This window comes from Lytechinus variegatus, chromosome 4 (assembly GCF_018143015.1).
Source record: "Lytechinus variegatus isolate NC3 chromosome 4, Lvar_3.0, whole genome shotgun sequence".
NCBI classification, from domain to species: Eukaryota; Metazoa; Echinodermata; class Echinoidea; order Temnopleuroida; family Toxopneustidae; genus Lytechinus; species Lytechinus variegatus.
Window position 1 is genome coordinate 27,168,538 of NC_054743.1, and position 22,029 is coordinate 27,190,566.

The 22,029-nt window shown below is 39.5% G+C and overlaps 1 protein-coding gene across 1 annotated transcript in view; it reads right to left on the reverse strand.

Moving 5' to 3' along the window:
* The window catches only part of LOC121413734 (protein MMS22-like), a 72,139-nt gene that overhangs the window by 47,444 nt on the left and 2,666 nt on the right, over positions 1-22,029 (reverse strand). Inside the window, exons 2-7 of the mRNA XM_041606661.1 lie at positions 16,213-16,398; positions 15,055-15,157; positions 14,282-14,407; positions 2,771-2,829; positions 1,968-2,046; positions 618-801 (exon numbers count right to left, since the gene is read on the reverse strand). Of these exons, the coding sequence (XP_041462595.1) occupies positions 618-801; positions 1,968-2,046; positions 2,771-2,829; positions 14,282-14,407; positions 15,055-15,157; positions 16,213-16,333 (672 nt within the window). The 5' untranslated portion in view covers positions 16,334-16,398. The remainder of the gene's footprint in view (positions 1-617; positions 802-1,967; positions 2,047-2,770; positions 2,830-14,281; positions 14,408-15,054; positions 15,158-16,212; positions 16,399-22,029) is intronic.

Consider the following 22,029-nt stretch of genomic DNA (forward strand, 5'->3'; position numbering starts at 1 on the left):
CAATTTCTTATGTATTTCTTTGTTTTTTGACCTTTTGTTTTTCATTGTTTTTTCAATGAAATTTGTTGGGGACTCTTCTGTGATCATAAAAAGCATAAAATGAATACATTTAGACTAGAAAAACTAAAAATAATCATACATTTATGAATTTTGGTTGAAAACACAATTTGCATTGACTTTGTACATGAAATCACGTTTTTGAGCAATTTTAGGTCTGACATGCACTTACATAATGTTGCGTAATTTCGGAACCACGTACCCGGGTGACGCAAAATCTCAAAAGTTGCGCAAGACTTGAAAGTAAATAGTCAGCGAGCGGCACGGTCAAAAAAGTTCGCACGACGAAAATATCACGCGATTCGTTGAGGGGGGAGGCCTCGGAGGCCCCCCCCCCAGCCTAGATAGGGTTAAATCAATATATGCAAGTAGAAGTTAATATTACATTTAAATATATATTTTGGATGTATTTCTTTCATTTCAGATGCAAGAGCATTCCATAACTTCACACTTTTAAAGATAATGTTAGTCAAATTCATATGACTGTTATATTGAAACGATCAAATTGATTAGAAAATACAAGACTAAATAAGAAATACATAAATGAATAAGTATAATACCTGTCTATCACGAGAAGTGAAATACTGCCTGGACGAGGAGAGATCATTCAGCCTCCCAAAAAACATAGATACATTATCTAGTTCGGTTGCTAGTCTTAGTGGAAAACCTTCCACTTGCTGACTATACAGAGATGGCACCACATTTAAGTCTTGAGAAGAGACTAACCTGGATGTAGCCAAATACCTGCAAATGGATATTTGTAAAATGTTTATTTAAAATGGTCAAATTCCAAGTTATTTTTTTCACATTCTAAAACTGTTATCACACAATATTTCACCCAATTTCAGGACAAAAAAGGGTTTTATATATAATTTTCAAATGTTCAATATCCATGTCTTTTGATCAAATCAAATCCCCAATTATTGATTTTCAACACAAAGCACTTTTCATTTTGCTCATGCAGCTGTCACCATCAAAGGCTACAGTTTTCTCTTCTACTTCTTTTTATGAATGGGATGCAGTATAAATTAATTTGCAGTTTGTTGTCAGTTCATTCTTAAAAATAACTTCTTGCTTGAATGAACAACTGTTGCCCTTGCAGACAACTTTGGAATCTTTGAACATTTCTTTTGGATGTGCACTTGTGTTTTTGTTTTCTCTTTAGACTAAAAAATCATCAGAAAATCAGGATGGTAATTCATCTAAACTCTTTGCTTCCAGTTTGTCTTCAAATGCTCTTTTGTTGAGGAATAATAAAGCAATATTGACTGGCCTCGGGGCGATACAACAGGTATCGCCTCAACTAGATTTATATTGTAGAATTGTAGACGAAGGTGATATTAGTTTAGTGAGGACGATATATGCCGTTTCGCCCCCAGGCCAGTCAATATTGCTATATTATTATTAACTAAATCAGAAATCTAGAGCAAAAATCATTAAAATTTATATATATTAGAGTTTAAGAATGGGAATCTATTTTGTCGTCCTGAGCAGACTGGGCCTCTGAACTTGACTATCGTGACGTAATTGAAATGAAGCGTCCCTGGCCAGGGGATGCAGTTTTCAGCGTTGTCTCAGTTTTGTGACATACAGCACTACGGGTTTCAAGGATGCATACAAAAATGCGTAGAATGCCCGGATGTTAGCTCTACCTAATTGCCCGCTACATTTCTACACATTTTCTTATTGACTTTCCTGAGCGGAGGAATAAATTTGGTCCGTGGATAAACAATTGGAAACTCATTGAACGACCATTTGATCACAGACATAAGCAAGCAATAATGTATTAAAGTTACCCTGCTCAGATGTCTGATACGGTTAATAATACCAAACCTTGAAAGCTTACTTTGAAAACTTTTGTTGAATGATATTATAATCTATCTTCAGTCTTCTTCAATATTGATACAAACCTTTGAATGAAAGAATGTACGTAGAAGAAGAAATGTAAGACCTGTTCTCTCAACTTGTTGCTGGCTTCTATGAGTGGATCTGTAGGGTGGAAATGAAATCAGTTTTAAAGTCACTCAACTCTTTGCATGCTTTATTAACCTAATTTTAATTCTCATTAACCTAAAACCTTAGTGGAAACATTTTATAAATATCATACAAAATCTTTCATACAGCTTTATTATATCATGCATAACTTTACAATAGACTGAATTATGAAGTGTAAAAACTGTAAGCTCAACTGTTGACATGAAATGTTAAGAAATTATCGCTGTATATTTACTTCATATGTACACGAACAATCCATTTATAAAAACAACTTAAAAGAGACAAGAAGCCTGTTGCATAAAACTTTTTACCTGAGAAAACTCTGGTAAAACTGAAAACTAAGGTTAGTCTGATCTCCGCCATTGACTTTAGCACAGGGCAAAAACTCCTGTAAAAACAACCTGAGTTTTCTCAGGTAAAAGTTTTATGCAACGGGCCCAAGAATAATATCGAGGAGGTAATCTCAATGATTCAATATGGAAATATAATCAGAGGACACAATGATTTGTGGTCCCATTTGACTGTTGGTCCTAAAAAAAAGTGGTCACAGAGCAGTTGTGGCTGCCTGTTTACTATTTTCGAGAAAAAACATTTTTTATGTTTAAAGCAATATCAGCATGTGACTGAGACACACATGTGGCTTGCCATACTCCACTTGTTCATAAGATTATGCACAGCTTTGATGGACAGTTGTGAAAACAGTTATTTGATTACCTACCTGTTACAGACCAATGACTCTGCTTCCCCAGTAAAGACTCTATCTTCCCAAGCACCTGCCTGATTGACAGTATATAGAACAAGGTGAAAGAAAAAGAATACAGGGGAGTAGTAATTTTGTTGGAATCTTGGAGGGAATTTCTCAAAGACGATCCAACACAATTAGGAAATTGTTGGAAAGAAAATTAGAAATAAATAAAAAAAAAAAACTGTGTAGCATATGCAGTGCGTCCCACAAAAAACGAAACCGAGATTTATCGATGATTTATCGTAACTTAATCACAAATACAATAGACAAATGACCTACTATTTTAAAGCTTAGAATTTCCTCTTTCATCTTATTTCTCACTCACCCATGAGCGAGCAAAAACAATTTGAAAAGGGGATTCCAAAAAGTCACTTGGCGGGCCGTATCTGGGTTTTAAAAAGAAAACCACATTTTTAAAAAGTTCAATATCTGCTCTTTAATTTGGTACCTCAATTACAGAAAATGGTAAAGGAATAACAAAGTTCTGGTTATTTGAAATAAGGCTCGAATATCAATAATTTCATAAAATGAAGAGGTTTTACAGGCTAGCGTTTAAACTCCCTTGACACTCTGTTTTGTTGACGATCAGCCATGCATTAACTCTTTTGTTACCGTGCGATAGCTTCTGTGGGAAACTGGTGAAAACACGTTTATTTAATGAAATTATGGAAATACAAGCATTGTTTTGAGGGACCATAACTTTTTTACTTCTTGCCCATTTTTTGTTATTAAGGTATCAAATATAAGAGCAGATATTTAACTTTTTAGTAATGTGACTTTCTTTTTTGAAATTTAGATACCCCCGCCAAATGAGTTTTTGGCATCCTTTCTTTGAATTGTTTTTGCTCACTCATGCATGAATGAGGAATAATCTAAGTAGTACCAGATGAAAGAAGAAATTCTAAGCTTTACGATGGTAGGTCATTTGTCTATTTTATTTATGATTAAGTTATGATAGATCATCACTAAATCTCGGTTTCGTTTTTTTCTGGGACGCACTGTACAATTACATGTAGGGGAAAGTTTTATACAAGGTGGTTCATGAACCACAAGTCTCGCCTGATTTGCAATCACTAAAATATGCAATATGATATTTTGACCTTTAGATGACCTTTCACCTTAACATCTTCAAGAATACATTGTGGTCTCACCCAGTGATTATTTGTACTAAGTTGATGTAGACATAAAGAATTGAGAGCAAGTTGAAAAAAAAATTGAAAAAGGATGGACATTACCTTGTATCATTCGACCCTCAGATGACCTTTGATCCCATCATCATTTGTACCAAGTGTAAACATAATTGATGCAGAAATAATGAAATGAGAGCAGCTTAACCCTAAAAGGACTGGGCTATTTGAGATACGTACAGCTATTGAGGATGAGGGGGGAGGGGGCATCATGACCTGCCATTTGCGCAATTGGGTCGAATTTTAGCACATTTTTTACCACATACAAAGCTACAGGTATAAAAATCAAAATTTTTAAAATTTATTATGATCTATGCAAATTCAATTTGGAAAAGCATTATTTGCATATATAACACCCGATTTCACTTAAAAATTTATTTTTTTCCCCAGATGTCATCTTTCTTGCAATCTTTAATCAAAGGTTTCCACACTGCGAAAGCCAAAATTTTCTTTATGTATTTCTTCATTTCTTCATCTTTTTTGCCATTGTATTTTTTAATGGAAATTATTACAGAACACTTAACAACTGAGTTGAACCCTACATTACTTAAGCAGACCAATTAGATCTGAAAATAATCACCCTTTTATGAATTTTATCTCCCATAGACTGTACACAAAGTATAAAAATGAGCCATTTTCAACATGACATTGTCTTATAAAAAGTCATGTGGCGTCGTGACACTATACCCGTTGCAAATTTGGTCTCAAAAGTTGCCCGAGACTTACCAAATTGGATCAAAATTGATACAAATATAAAGAAATGAGAACAAGTTGCATGAAAAACTTCAAAAAAGGATATGGACATTACCTCATAACATTTGACCTTTGACCCCTAGATGGCCTTTGTCTCCATCATCCTCATGAACACACATGTGGCATTACCCAGGGATCATATGGATCATGTGTGAGCATAATTGATCCAAAAATAACAAAATGAGAACAAGTAATTGAACAAAAACTTAATATTTTGACCCCTAGATGACCTTTGATCCATCATCCTCAACAACACACATGTGTTATTACCCAAGGATTCATTCAAACAAGTGTGATGGAAATGAGAAATGAGAGCAAGTTGGACGAAAATTAATGTATGAACATGACCTCATATCATTTGACCTTTTAACTCCTAAATTACCTTTGGCCCCATCATTCTCATAGGCTTGTGTGTGGTATTACCAAAGGATCATATTTACCAAATATGAACATAACTGATGCAGAAATAAAGAAATGAGAGCAAGTTGAACAAAAACTGGACATTTTTTTTACAGACCAACAGACGACATATTAAGTCACATTCGCAGGCTGATGGCAGGACATTGGGGTAAGAATTTTGTTTTAAGCATCAGTCCTCAGCGGCCAAAAAGTAACACATCACAGTAACAATTGCCATCTTGAGGTCGCGTCCATACAACCAAAATTATTTTGGGCCAGGGAGGCAGCAATCAACGTCTGGTCGATTGGACATCTGATGATAATCCCAAATTAATCCTACGGTACTCGTGCGATATCCAGAGGATGAACCGGACATCTTAAGATTATTGATCCAAGTATCCTACGGACATCATCCATTGTACATACTAAATGATGCAATTTACTAAGGGCTCCTGATGTATCTGTAATCACCGGCCATTGTCTACCCGATGGGAATCACATTGGTCATACATCAATGCATACCATACGGACATCATTGACTAATGTCTCAACAGCCATCGGTTGATAATCAGCAGATGTCTGATATCTGCTCTCAAGGACTTGACCTCTGATGCTAGAGACACCAGTCAATTCACGGCTGGACATTAGACGATACCTGAACAATGTGTCAAGGATGGGTGGGCAATTCCAAAGATCAGTGGAGACATTAGAAAATTTTATCTCCCAGTATCTTTGTCTGATCACTCCACTATTGCTACCTGAGAGCCCCAGCCATCGTACAATGACCATAAGCGTCCGTCGGCAACCAGTCCAAAAAAAAAACACATTGCAAGTACATCGTTAACCTGATCGGACTGGAATGTGACTGAGCTATAACAGATCAACAGCAAAAGTGATCACTGGTCTCTGCCGAACTTCGTTCAGGTGAGACAAAAGGGGGAGCTAAAATGAAAGCCTAAAAGCCTAAAAAACAAATAAAATAAGATTCACATCAAACTAATAGTAGAATTCAAATAATCTAACTCCCCAGCCCCCTCAACATTCCCAACAAATCAACTGTCTGGGCATGGCTGTTCACCTTCCAATTAAGGGCAAAATCCTGAAGGCACATACATGTATTTCACAGGCCACCATCTCCCAGCCAAAATCACTGTCCAAACTATGAAAAAAATACCCAACAAATCAACTTAGTTGGCATGGTTATTCACCTTCTAATTATTGGGCAAGGTCATGTAGGCATATAATTCATAGGCCATCATAAACCAAATCTATATCTAAGCTACATACGATCAGACTGGGCATGACTATTGCTACTGCAAATAAATAATCAAATGATGTAGTGGCCATGACTTTAACCATGACATATACTTTGCACACCTTCATATCCTAATTCTATGCAGACTATAAAAATAAATGTGACTGGGCGTGGCCGTTCAGCTACACTAAAGGGATATTCCCTGTGGTAGGCACATAATTCACAGGCCACCATCTCCTAGCCAAAATGGATGTAAACTGCATATTAAAATTATCAAAAACATCCCTCCCACCCTGACTGGGCGTGACCGTTCACCTACAGTTCAAGGGACATTGCCCGGTAGGCACATAATTCACAGGCCACCATCTCCCAGCCAAAATGTATGTAAACTACATATTAAAACTATTAAAAACATCCCTCCCCCTCCCGCCCTGACTGGGCGTGGCCGTTCACCTACAGTTCAAGGGACGTTGCCTAGTAGGCACATAATTCACAGGCCACCATCTCCCAGCCAAAATGTATGTAAACTATGTATATCAAAACTATTAAAAACATCCCTCCCCTCCCAACCTGACTGGGCATGACCGTTCACCTACAGTTGAAGGGACATTGCCCGATAGGCACATAATTAACAGGCCACCATATCCCAGCCAAAATGGATGTAAACTGCATATTAAAATTATCAAAAAAATCCCTCCCCTCCCTCTTCCCCAACCCCTGGTAAACATTCCGAACAAATCATCTGACTGGGCATGGCCGTTCACCTACAGTTCAAGGGACATTGCCCGGTAGGCACATAATTCACAGGCCACCATCTCCCAGCCAAAATGTACGTAAATGACATATTAAAACTATTAAAAACATCCCTCCCCCTCCCACTCTGACTGGGCGTGACCGTTCACCTACAGTTCAAGGGACATTGCCCGGTAGGCACATAATTCACAGGCCACCATCTCCCAGCCAAAATGGATGTAAACTGCATATTAAAATTATCCAAAAAATCCCTGCCCCCTGCCCCATCCTGACTGGGCGTGGCCGTTCACCTACAGTTCAAGGGACATTGCCCGGTAGGCACATAATTCACAGGCCACCATCTCCCAGCCAAAATGGATGTAAACTGCATATTAAAATTATCAAAAACATCCCTCCCCCTCCCACCCTGACTGGGCGTGGCCGTTCACCTACAGTTCAAGGGACATTGCCCGGTAGGCACATAATTCACAGGCCACCATCTCCCAGCCAAAATGGATGTAAACTGCATATTAAAATTATCAAAAACATCCCTCCCCCTCCCACCCTGACTGGGCGTGGCCGTTCACCTACAGTTCAAGGGACATTGCCCGGTAGGCACATAATTCACAGGCCACCATCTCCCAGCCAAAATGGATGTAAACTGCATATTAAAATTATCAAAAACATCCCTCCCCCTCCCACCCTGACTGGGCGTGACCGTTCACCTACAGTTCAAGGGACATTGCCCGGTAGGCACATAATTCACAGGCCACCATCTCCCAGCCAAAATGTATGTAAACTACATATTAAAACTATTAAAAACATCCCTCCCCCTCCCGCCCTGACTGGGCGTGGCCGTTCACCTACAGTTCAAGGGACGTTGCCCAGTAGGCACATAATTCACAGGCCACCATCTCCCAGCCAAAATGGATGTAAACTGCATATTAAAATTATCAAAAAAATCCCTCCCCCTCCCTCTTCCCCAACCCCTGGTAAACATTCCAAACAAATCATCTGACTGGGCATGGCCGTTCACCTACAGTTTAAGGGACATTGCCCGGTAGGCACATAATTCACAGGCCACCATCTCCCAGCCAAAATGGATGTAAACTGCATATTAAAATTATCAAAAAAATCCCTCCCCCTCCCTCTTCCCCAACCCCTGGTAAACATTCCAAACAAATCATCTGACTGGGCATGGCCGTTCACCTACAGTTTAAGGGACATTGCCCGGTAGGCACATAATTCACAGGCCACCATCTCCCAGCCAAAATGGATGTAAACTGCATATTAAAATTATCAAAAACATCCCTCCCCCTCCCACCCTGACTGGGCGTGGCCGTTCACCTACAGTTCAAGGGACATTGCCCGGTAGGCACATAATTCACAGGCCACCATCTCCCAGCCAAAATGTATGTAAACTACATATTAAAATTATCAAAAACATCCCTCCCACCCTGACTGGGCGTGGCCGTTCACCTACAGTTCAAGGGACATTGCCCGGTGGGCACATAATTCACAGGCCACCATCTCCCAGCCAAAATGGATGTAAACTGCATATTAAAATTATCAAAAAAATCCCTCCCCTCCCTCTTCCCCAACCCCTGGTAAACATTCCAAACAAATCATCTGACTGGGCATGGCCGTTCACCTACAGTTCAAGGGACATTGCCCGGTAGGCACATAATTCACAGGCCACCATCTCCCAGCCAAAATGTACGTAAATGACATATTAAAACTATTAAAAACATCCCTCCCCCTCCCACTCTGACTGGGCGTGACCGTTCACCTACAGTTCAAGGGACATTGCCCGGTAGGCACATAATTCACAGGCCACCATCTCCCAGCCAAAATGGATGTAAACTGCATATTAAAATTATCCAAAAAATCCCTGCCCCCTGCCCCATCCTGACTGGGCGTGGCCGTTCACCTACAGTTCAAGGGACATTGCCCGGTAGGCACATAATTCACAGGCCACCATCTCCCAGCCAAAATGGATGTAAACTGCATATTAAAATTATCAAAAAAATCCCTCCCCCTCCCTCTTCCCCAACCCCTGGTAAACATTCCGAACAAATCATCTGACTGGGCATGGCCGTTCACCTACAGTTCAAGGGACATTGCCCGGTAGGCACATAATTCACAGGCCACCATCTCCCAGCCAAAATGGATGTAAACTGCATATTAAAATTATCAAAAAAATCCCTCCCCCTCCCACCCTGACTGGGCGTGGCCGTTCACCTACAGTTCAAGGGACATTGCCCGGTAGGCACATAATTCACAGGCCACCATCTCCCAGCCAAAATGTATGTAAACTACATATTAAAATTATCAAAAACATCCCTCCCCCTCCCACCCTGACTGGGCGTGGCCGTTCACCTACAGTTCAAGGGACGTTGCCCGGTAGGCACATAATTCACAGGCCACCATCTCCCAGCCAAAATGGATGTAAACTGCATATTAAAATTATCAAAAAAATCCCTCCCCCTCCCTCTTCCCCAACCCCTGGTAAACATTCCAAACAAATCATCTGACTGGGCATGGCCGTTCACCTACAGTTTAAGGGACATTGCCCGGTAGGCACATAATTCACAGGCCACCATCTCCCAGCCAAAATGGATGTAAACTGCATATTAAAATTATCAAAAACATCCCTCCCCCTCCCACCCTGACTGGGCGTGGCCGTTCACCTACAGTTCAAGGGACATTGCCCGGTAGGCACATAATTCACAGGCCACCATCTCCCAGCCAAAATGTATGTAAACTACATATTAAAATTATCAAAAACATCCCTCCCACCCTGACTGGGCGTGGCCGTTCACCTACAGTTCAAGGGACATTGCCCGGTAGGCACATAATTCACAGGCCACCATCTCCCAGCCAAAATGTATGTAAACTACTTATTAAAATTATCAAAAAAATCCCTCCCCCTCCCTCTTCCCCAACCCCTGGTAAACATTCCAAACAAATCATCTGACTGGGCATGGCCGTTCACCTACAGTTTAAGGGACATTGCCCGGTAGGCACATAATTCACAGGCCACCATCTCCCAGCCAAAATGGATGTAAACTGCATATTAAAATTATCCAAGAAAATCCCTCCCCCTCCCTCTTCCCCAACCCCTGGTAAACATTCCGAACAAATCATCTGACTGGGCATGGCCGTTCACCTACAGTTCAAGGGACATTGCCCGGTAGGCACATAATTCACAGGCCACCATCTCCCAGCCAAAATGGATGTAAACTCCATATCAAAATTATCCCCAAAAATCCCTGCCCCTCCCTCTTCCCAAACCCCTGGTAAACATTCCAAACCCACCATCTGACTGGGCATGGCCGTTCACCTACAGTTCAAGGGACATTGCCCGGTAGGCACATAATTCACAGGCCACCATCTCCCAGCCAAAATGTATGTAAACTTCATATCAAAATTATCCCAAAAACATCCCTCCCTGCCCCCATCCTGACTGGGCGTGGCCGTTCACCTACAATTCAAGGGACGTTACCCGGTAGGCACATAATTCACAGGCCACCATCTCCCAGTCAAAATATATGTGAACTACATATCAAAACTATTAAAAACATCCTTCTCCTCCCACCCTGACTGGGCGTGGCCGTTCACCTACAGTTGAAGATACATTGCCCGGTAGGCACATAATTCACAGGCCACCATCTCCCAGCCAAAATGGATGTAAACTGCATATTAAAATTATCCAAAAAAATCCCTCCCCCATCCTGACTGGGCGTGGCCGTTCACCTACAGTTCAAGGGACATTGCCCGGTGGGCACATAATTCACAGGCCACCATCTCCCAGCCAAAATGGATGTAAACTGCATATTAAAATTATCAAAAAATCCCTCCCCCTCCCTCTTCCCCAACCCCTGGTAAACATTCCGAACAAATCATCTGACTGGGCATGGCCGTTCACCTACAGTTCAAGGGACATTGCCCGGTAGGCACATAATTCACAGGCCACCATCTCCCAGCCAAAATGGATGTAAACTGCATATTAAAATTATCAAAAAAATCCCTCCCCCTCCCTCTTCCCCAACCCCTGGTAAACATTCCAAACAAATCATCTGACTGGGCATGGCCGTTCACCTACAGTTCAAGGGACATTGCCCGGTAGGCACATAATTCACAGGCCACCATCTCCCAGTCAAAATATATGTGAACTACATATCAAAACTATTAAAAACATCCCTCCCCCTCCCACCCTGACTGGGCGTGGCCGTTCACCTACAGTTCAAGGGACATTGCCCGGTAGGCACATAATTCACAGGCCACCATCTCCCAGCCAAAATGGATGTAAACTGCATATTAAAATTATCAAAAAAATCCCTCTCCCTCCCTCTTCCCCAACCCCTGGTAAACATTCCGAACAAATCATCTGACTGGGCATGGCCGTTCACTTACAGTTCAAGGGACATTGCCCGGTAGGCACATAATTCACAGGCCACCATCTCCCAGCCAAAATGGATGTAAACTGCATATTAAAATTATCAAAAAAATCCCTCCCCCTCCCTCTTCCCCAACCCCTGGTAAACATTCCAAACAAATCATCTGACTGGGCATGGCCGTTCACCTACAGTTCAAGGGACATTGCCCGGTAGGCACATAATTCACAGGCCACCATCTCCCAGTCAAAATATATGTGAACTACATATCAAAACTATCAAAAACATCCCTCCCCTCTCCCACCCTGACTGGGCGTGGCCGTTCACCTACAGTTCAAGGGACATTGCCCGGTAGGCATGTAATTCACAGGCCACCATCTCCCAGTCAAAATGTATGTAAACTACATATCAAAACTATCAAAAACATCCCTCCCCCTCCCACTCTGACTGGGCGCGTCTGTTCACCTACCGTTTAAGGGATGTTGCCCGGTAGGCACATAATTCACAGACTACCACCTCCCAGCAGAAATGTTTATGAACTATGTAATAAACATACTCAAATGGTATAGCATTACCTTGTTTTTGTCAAATAGGAATTTTTTTGTTGTAAAAAACCTGCCACTAGACATTCATATGAAGACACTTTGCTGACGATTCGCTTAAGAGCATTAGACTCATAACAAAAATAAAAAGCTGCAGCCTCTTTGGAATAAATAAAATACTATTGACATCAAACTTAAAAGAACTAAAATAATCCATCTGCCTACCTTTCACCCCCCCCCCCCCCCCGGCAAGAATCTCATCTGACTGGGCATGACTGTTCACCCACAGTCATGCCCCTGTAGGCACACAATTCATAGACCACCATCTCCCAGCCAAAATAGTATCAAAATTCTTAAAAGAATATCCCTCCCCCTGCATCTTCCCTGGTAAACAATCCAAACAAATCATCTGACTGGGCGCGGCCGTCCACCTACAGTTCAAGGGACGATGCCCACTAGGCATGAAATTCACAGGACACAATCTCCCAGCGAAAATGTATGTAAACTACATACTAAAACTATTTTTAAAAATCCCTTCCGCTCCCTCTCCCCCATCCCTGGGAACAATCCAAAATAAATCATCTCAATGGGAGTGGCCATTCACCTACAGTTCAAGGAATGTTGCCCGGTAGACATGTAATTCACAGGACACAATCATCAAGCAAAAATTGACATAAACTCTGCTAAAAAAGATAAATATAAAACCTGACTGGGCACACATATAATAGTTTAACGGGCCAAGGCCTGCAGGCACGTAATTCACAGGTCATCTTCTCCAAGCCATGCTATGAACCCTCAGAAAAACTAGGCTATTTCAACACCTAAAAAGGTGCGTGGGAGGGGGTACTGAGGTAAAGTAAAGAGGTAAGGTAAAGAGGCAAAAACTACAAGGAGTTAAGCCAATTGGATGATGTGAAAGCCCCAACAGGGGAGCAGCACACTTCCATATGTAGGCCCCCATTCCACAGAAGGGAGATCTTTGAAAGACCAAAGCTCCGGCTTGGAAGCAATGGAGGAAATATTTGCGTAACAATAGACGAGAATAACTTGAGACCAGGCGTCAAACAAAAGAGCTTTCATGCAAAAGAGAGCCTCGGGAAGCTGTAGAATGAAGAAGACCTTGCATAGGCACCATGTACAAGCGGTACACTGGGTTAAAAAGGACTAAACAATTAAGAAAATCGGTCAAAAAGTCGCGCTCAGAAAATTTTTAAACAAACCAAACCAACAATACCAAAGTAAAAGGCTTAGCAATGATTCTTGTTGCAAAGAAGCAAGAAAATATGGCCTAAAAATGTACTTATTAGCTCTTTCAAGAAGAGACTATCTTGGAGACGTCTTCACTCCAAGAGAGCAAAAAAAGAGTACGTTCAGCATGTGTGCTAGCATGATATGGGAGTGAACAGAAGTACTTAGGGGCAATAAAATTATAAGGGGATGGTGCTATTGGGCAAAATTCTGTGTACTATATTCGAGCTCACTCACGAAAGAGAAAATTTTCGAAGCCGATCAACCCAAGTGAAAGTAGGCGATGAAATCTCCACTTTGCTTCTGTTCTTCAGGATTGTCAATAACATCATTCCTGAAAGTCGGGGTGTAATCATAAGAGTAATCTACTTGTAAATCCCATTGTTGTTCCAGTTTCAGCTCGAATAAAGCGCACACAAGCTTACAAAAATGCTTCACAGTGCTCGTGGACTTCCTTTCTCAAAGCTTCCTGGAGCGGCGCGGCCGGCTGGGCACAAGGCAGGGCCGCACCAGCGCGCATTGGGGGGCATGTGCATGGAGTGCCACTGTAGTGTTGCCATCACACACGTTGCACAACCAGAAAAAAAAATGACTTGTTAGACTAATTCACCAGTCGTTCAGTAAAATTATCTTCATTTACATTGGAAATCAATGTACGATTATACAAAAACTGGCAAAAGTTACTGGGTAAAATGAAAATGTGATAAGGAGGTTCCACGTGGGTGTTAGGGAGTTAAACACGCTAGACTAGTATGAAACAGTCGTTTGCATGAATTTTACAATTTAACTGCTAAAAATCCTGATTATCCAGGAGATTTCGGCGTGGGGTCGGGAGTACGGGATATTGGATCGCAATCCAGTATTCTCCCACAGGATCCGGGAGACTTGGAAGCTCTGTGTATATCTTACGTTACAGGGCTGGCCAAGATCTTATTTTTGTAAGCTCCCCATTAGCTTCCTCAATACTTTACCTCAATATTGAGAAAAGATGTGATATTTGGTCAAGAAGAGCTGTACTGGTAACATAACAACATCCAAACAGCTGAGTCGTCAATCCCTCGTGCTGGTCTACCACGACTAGACTACCCTCCAAGAGCCTGAAAAAAATAATACGTTTCACTTGCATTTTATCATAAAATTACATTTTGAACAACATATTTTGCATATGGATCACATTGCTTTATAAGCAGTGATATACATGATTATCTTCACTGGAACTTTGTTATGTTAACTGTAATGGAAACCTTAATTGTGGTTGATTGCTGAAGCTTGTTCCTATGAAAAAAAAATTGGTCCAAAGACTCCAAACCCAATCTTGGCCATGGGCATTGCAAATTGTTATCAAAATGTTATGGCACCTTTGCTCAGCTGTCATTCAAATAGTTTCCATGAATGTCAATCATCAGGATAGCTATCTCACTCAATCACACCCAATCAGCCGAATAACGATGGATAGCACTATCTTTTCCCTCTGCCATCTTTACATGTCTTTCTTCTCTCTCCCAGATGTATCCTTACAATTTTTACCTCTTTTGATATATTTTCCTCTGCCATCTTAAGTTCTTTATACTTTTCCTTTGACAATTTTGCAACTGCCAACTTTTCCTCAGAAAATTTCTTTGTAATCTCTGGAAAGAACTATTCAGCCCCCTAGTCCCCATAGGGTTAATATCCCTACGAAAGGTAAATGTAACACCTTGGTCTTTGGAAGGTAATCACAGTTCACTGAGTTAGTGGCACTGACCTGCTAAGAGTTCTTGATGCAAGGAAACCGTTGTTATCAGGTGACCACGACGAGGAGCTTCTATGACGACAGCATTCAAACCTTGGAGGTGCCCAGGGAATATCTTTAAGAGGTGTCAAGAACAAAAATATTCCTTCCTGACATTCCGTAAGGTAATTTAACAAAGATTGGGGCCTGTTACATGTAACTTAGCAATTGATCGTGAGGCTGATCTCTATGATTAATTGTAGGCCTAGGTATGTATATTCAATCTTAAAAATCATCTTAGTGATCAATCTCAACGCTTTATGACACAGGGCCTAAAGCAGCATTTCCATCGCTCTGGTGTTAAAAAAAGATGCAATTAAAAGCAATGGGTGGAATTTATTTCTACTAGGCCACACCTTTAAAGAATCACTTATTTTTTTTTACTAGCACATTATGGATTTTATTACTTTCATCATGTTTCCAATTCAATAGTTTAAGAGACACTCTCAACATCAAACTGGAATCACCGAAGCAATTAAAACAAGCAAGAGTTTGTGAGGAATCTCAGAACTTGCTTTTAGCTGATTTAGTTGCAATGATTTATAGGTATTATATGAAGAGATCTGCTTCCACATTTAATAGGCATAACCACAAAATATGGTCACTTTGTCCCCCACAGATTGAGATACGATGCAGATGAATAGAAATAGTTCGTAACCACTTGGCTTACGCCCACATTGCAGAATCTCAGTTTGGTCTCATCCCACACGGTCTTTGTCTACTTGCCATTTATAGCACATTTACCACTTGTCTACTTTCCAGTTAGGTAATAACCATTTTGACTAATAATCAATATCCACTTGGCCGAACACCGTTTAGTCTCTATGAAAAAAAAAAGAAGAACCAAATTTTCATTTGACAAAGTGGAAATGAGATCACCTGGGCATTATACGTATCATTAGACTATCAAATTAAATGCTCAAATCTGAATGGTATGCAACTTAAAACCCAGATGGATCCACAAAAACAAGCATTAGACCAAGTGACGACTGGACCACTTGAGCAGTTATTTGACTACACTTATGGTAGACCAAGCCGCACTTTTCCATGATAGTGTTAACTGATCCAAGAATTAGACCATCTGCTAATAGACCAAGTGGATCATGTATATTCCATAGAGAGTGTGCTCACCAATATCCTGGCTGAGTTTCATTCTTTTCTGAGGTTGTTCCTCTCCTTGTAAGACAGGGGACAACGGTGGAGTGATGTCATCAGAGAGAGTGACAGAAAATGGGAGACTGTCAGACTCCATTCTATCAAATCAGTTCAATCCTTGGTTGGTTGTCGTACACAAAGTTCAAGTATCATAGACCCACACTGCAAAAAGGGGGAAAATTCAATGAAACCGTTATTGATTTACTGTAGATATCATTAATCCCAATTTCAAAAGGTTGGTTGCAAATTTTCCTCAGATCTTGACTCAAACTTCAACATCTGTTTCGCCTTTTTTTTACCTGAAAGCAGGATCGGAAACATTGCAACCAAAAGTATGCATGACCAGTGGCAAGAAAGATACATGTGACTGCGAATGCGACATTTTTGAATTGGCAGTGAATTTATAAAGCATGCAGAAATGGGTAAAGTAACCTGCCTGAAATTCAACAGGTTAAGCAATACGATTTTCTGCAATTTTTTCATTCTGAAATGTCTTTCACAAAATAAAATTTGCACCAATGTTTGATGAATATATTAGTCTATTTTTAATTCAAAAGTCAGTGCATGCAAGAGCCGATGTATTGTGCTGTGCCGCATATGATATGCAGCCGGGAGGTTGCAGCCATTTGCTCCCGTATTACATTTAAGACCAGCTGTCAAATGAAGGCAACCTGCTAGCATGCCAATGACATTCTTGTTTAGCTAATATGTTGGTGTTGTGGGGGGGGGGAAGGCAGTCAAATATATTGCTGTACACATGCATGACCAAGAATACATATTTAAAAGGGTGTTTTTTCAGTCTTAGACGTGGGCCCCACATGCACCTGTTAAGGGTATCCAAAAAAAATGAGTGGGTTTGAAAGACTGGTCACTTATTTATGAATCTTTTTTTAGTAGGGTGACTTCATCAGAAATTGGTAAACTGTTGTCCTTGGAGGCCCTACAAGAAAAATATGAACATAACAAACATGGGTATAAAAAGTGTACACTGTAAGTTCAGACCAACAAACTGTAAAGACAAGACCAAAAAAAAAGGCCAGTTTATAAATCAAGGCTAGTCAGGGCTCACGTTTAACGGTGGCCTGGGGGCCAATGGCCACCCGAAACTGCGTCAGGCCATCCGAACATGTCAGAACAGTCGCACGGGTGGCCACCCAAAAATAGCAAAATGAAAAAAATATCATTATTTATTTGGCAAAATAAAAATTGCAAAAAGACTACATACAATTCAAATGTCAAAGAAAAATTTTAATGAAATTCTTGAAGTTATAATTCTGTCAAACTTTTTTTTCTGTATCATGCATGGTATGTGTGCAGCTATACTACATCTTTTTTCTGTAGGCTTTATACATGTGCTCAGATCGTGATCCTGATAGTTTTTCTACACACATGGTATGGGGAAAAAATGTCATCAAAGATTTTCTTGTCAAAACGGAGCTAATTATCATCCCAAATCACTTTAGTTCTTGTGTGAATTATAACTTGTAAGTTATTTTGGAAAGACTTCCATATGTCCCCTCCACTAATTTTAAAAAAATACTTCTCCAATTTACCCCTTCTGTCTTTCTCTTTTTTCTTCTTTTTTTTTCCTTCTTACTTCCGGTGGGAATTTGGATTCGAACCTCTCGCTGCAGAACGAAGCATCTCCAGTCTGTTGCCTTACTCACTGAGCTAGCAGGAATTGTTGAAAGCCATGGGTTTCATAACGGTTATCAAGCGATATTACAACTAGTCTACTCTCCAAGAGTAGAGTATTTATTTTTCTGACTAAATAAACCGATGCCATTGGGAATTACACACACTCGAATTTTTGACGGAATAAATCCATATTTTGGTATGTATCAGACTTTTCCTTCTTAAATCTCTTAGATATATGTTAGATAATTCTTGATAAACCTTCTCCATATTTTTTTTTTCAATTTTAGTGGAGGGGACATATGGAAGTCTTGCCGTTTATTTTATATTTCTTTCTGGAGGTGGGAGTAAATATCAGATAATATATCATCAAACAGGTCTTCATCTATTAACAAAAAGTCAGGTCACTGGAATTTACCCACTTCAGTGCAGGGTGACCAGATTTCACAAAATGAAATACGGGACAATCGACAAAATAAGAGAACAAAGGCCACAAAAATGTTAGACTTGTGAAAAGTATAAAGATTTGGAAGGAAAGGTGAACGAAAGAATGAAGGAGAGAAAGAAAAGGCGAAAGAAAAGAGATGAATTGAGAAGATAGAAAGAAAAAATGAAGGGGAAAATGAAGGAAAAATAAAAAAAATAAAAGAAAGTTAATAAAGAAGGATGAAAGAATAAGAGAGAAAAAGGGTTTCCATCATTCTTTGATTTGAATGTAAAAAAAGAAAGAAAAAGAAAGGAATGGAAGATGAATATACTGTGTGTGAAAGACAAAATAAAGAAAAGGAAGAAAAAGGAAGAAAAGGGACAGAAAGAATGACAGAAGAAAAAATGTTTCTTTCATTCTTTGAGAGAAACAAAGAAAGAAAGAAGAAAAACAGGAAGGGAGGAAGGAAGGAAGCAAGGTAGGACTAAGAATTAGGGAAAAGGATTAGAAAAAATGAAATAAGAAATGAAAGAAAGGGGGAAAGAGAGGAAGGAAAGAATAAGGGAGGAGAGAATGAAAAAAAGTAATGGAAGGAGAGAAAGAACAAAAAGGAGAGGAAGGGAGAAGGAAACAAAGAAAAGTTTAAGAAAAGAAAGAATGAAGGAAACAAAAGAGGAAATTTAATAAAGAAGGCAGGTAAGAGAAAGGAGGAAAGAACGAAAATCAGAACACAGAAAGGATCAAGAAACAAAAACAGGAAATAAAGCTAGAACAAAAAAGGGCAAGCAGGAAGGATAGAAGGATGAAGAAAGAATGATAGAAAAGAAAGAAAACGGAAAGAGTTCAAACTTCAAGCAAACAAAATCAATCCAATCATCTTACAAAAATTATGACATTTGGTGTTTTTCAAATATATTATCAAAATTTTAAAAATTAAAATGTTTTAGACATGAATAAAATTTCAAAGTGAAACATTGTCAACTTAAAAATGAGACGAAACAAATACACAATTGGTCAATTCCAGCCAAATGTTGCATTTTTCCATTTTCAAAAATTTATTTTCTGAGCAATTTTGTTTATTCTGTTTAAAAGTATACAGTTTAAGGTTTTATAATACAAAAACACAATTATATTTACTATACCCTCATTCATTCATAAAATACACAATGTGCACTCTGTTGCACTTTGGTACTAAGATTTCATAGAAATTGTACAACTTTGACCCATCCTGGCTCCTGGCATGCAAAGGGTGCTGACGAAAAATTCCACTCTCAATGTGACTTCCAAGCAGTAATTTACCATTAGCTGTATTGTATTACATTCTGCAGTGAAACGGTGAGGCACAAAATACATTTCAATGTATGTATGTTTGATGTCCCATAAGTCACAGTTTTAAGCATTAAGTTTCCCTCATGTGCTGCCATAGACTCCTGCAGACAAGTATTGGACTTTTTTATCTACCACAGTACATGCTTGCTTCAACAAATCAAGCTGCATCTGTATTGGACTTGAAATAGCTATATGGGGGGACATACATTTAAGTCCCATAAGTCACATGTCCCATAAGTCACACATACAGTTCGTAAACCATGCCACCTTAAAGCTGTCCATGACATCAAAGAGTGAGATGAGAATGCTTAAAAGCTGGAGAACAGTATGCTGACTGTCAGAAAAAACAGTCAGAATATCATAGGCAGTGCATGGAACAAAAAAAGTTTGGATTGTGTGCCCATCCCCCCAAAAAGGAGAAAACGGAATATGATCGCTAAAATGCAAAGCTTGAGTACAGGTGAATTGGGTTTGTTTCACCCCAGCTTTTATTCATTTTTTAAGGTCCAGATCACTCTCTTGGTTTTCTTGTCTCCTTGGGGTATGCATCTACTGTTTGACATATGATGTGAACTTGGTATATAGTTCCATGGAAACTAAACTTATTGCAATGTCCCATCAGTCACAAATTTTGTAGTTGAGCGATCCTATGGATCCTGTCGAAATAAGAGCAACAGTCCTCAGATGCATAAGGCTACCATGAGCAGAGATATTAAAAGGGTACATACAGCGCTCCCTACCAGCCCCTGTAAATGCCAAAAAGTTGTTCAGAAGCTTGCAATCAAGTTTTCTTAGAATCATTCCTGCCGCCTGCCAATAGAAAGTAACATGCGCAATTTGCAGAGTACCGAAGTGTGACGTCACGATGTCATGACATCGAATCGGCCGGTTCTAAACTGAGTCGCAGCTGCATGATCGTCAATACCTATTTGTATTTGCAAAAATGGTGATGTGTGTTGTCCCTGGTTGTTACCATAATTCTGAAAGTTGTAAAAGGGCACTGGTTCATAAAGCTAATCGTAACTTAAGAGTGACTTTAAGAACGACCGGTGATCCTTGTGGTAACTGTCATCATAAATTGGCAATGTTTTAGCATACAAGAAAGGATCACCAGTCATTCTTAAAGTTGTTCCTAACTTACAAACAGCTTTATGAAACGGCCCCCTGGTTATTTTGTTTAGAACCAGGCCGCCATGACACCATGGCAGCTGACATCATCGCTTCGGTACTCTATAAATGGTGATGTCCTTTATACAGGCATTCTGAATTTCTATGAAAGAGATGACATAACAACCCAAGCAGCTGGCAAAAAAAAGAATTTGTGATAGGGTGCACCCCATGATATATTATTTAACTAACTTTTTTGTATGGCCTAAAGTGTATATTTAATGAATCTTGATGTACCCTTTGCCAAATTGTGTCCCATAGGTTTCAAAATTGGCAATTTTTGGCGGCCATCTTGGCGGCTATCTTGGATTTTTCATGAAAATCAATTATTTTAATATTTTTTTGCAGAGACAATGGTAAAATCTTCCATGTAAATGAATACACTTTTTACTATACAAGTATACATGTAGTTTAGATAGTAGAATATTTTTTTTAAAGAATTTATGCCAAAATTTTCATGTTTTTTGTCAAAAATTTGCATGTGCACTGATATCTATTTGTTTTATTATAAACATCAACAACTAATGAAAAATATCAGCTTTCGACATGACAGAGAATACATGTATATTAACAAGAATATTGATATACTTCATGGCAGCATTAATGTCTTAATTTGCTTACATACAATACACTGAAAAGGTCATTTTCTTACCATTCTGTATGAGACAGATAGAGAAAAGCAACATTTATTTGTCCATCTGTAACAAATGTCCTATCATTTTGTCCCATCAGTCACAATGGAAAGTGTGTACATTCTTATTCTAATTGTTCATTTTTCATCTGTTTGCTAAATATTTATGATTGTAATTGTTTGATTATTTTGTACTTATTTGATTGCAGTTCTTAAAGCTTGCTGACAAGTTAGGAAGTATTTTTTTTTTTTGGGGGGGGGTTAATGTTCCCTTTATATTCATGAAGTGCATGAAAAGATGTTTCTGCCCTTTGTTGAATTTATTTCTGACACCATGGCATGAATTATTAAAGGTGTCATGTTATTAGGGAATATTTCTTCATGCTGAAATTAAGTTTGACTTAAAAAGTTATTGAGAGGAAATGTAAATTCCATGAAATGAGATAGGGTCCCATCAGTCACATTCACTTGTCCCATAAGTCACACATGACTGCACACAACTACTGAAACAAATGAAATGAATCAAGTCCAATTCAAGTACTGTTTGTGAGCACTATCACTGGTGAATCTCCAAGTCCAAATTTAAAAACATTGTCATAAAACT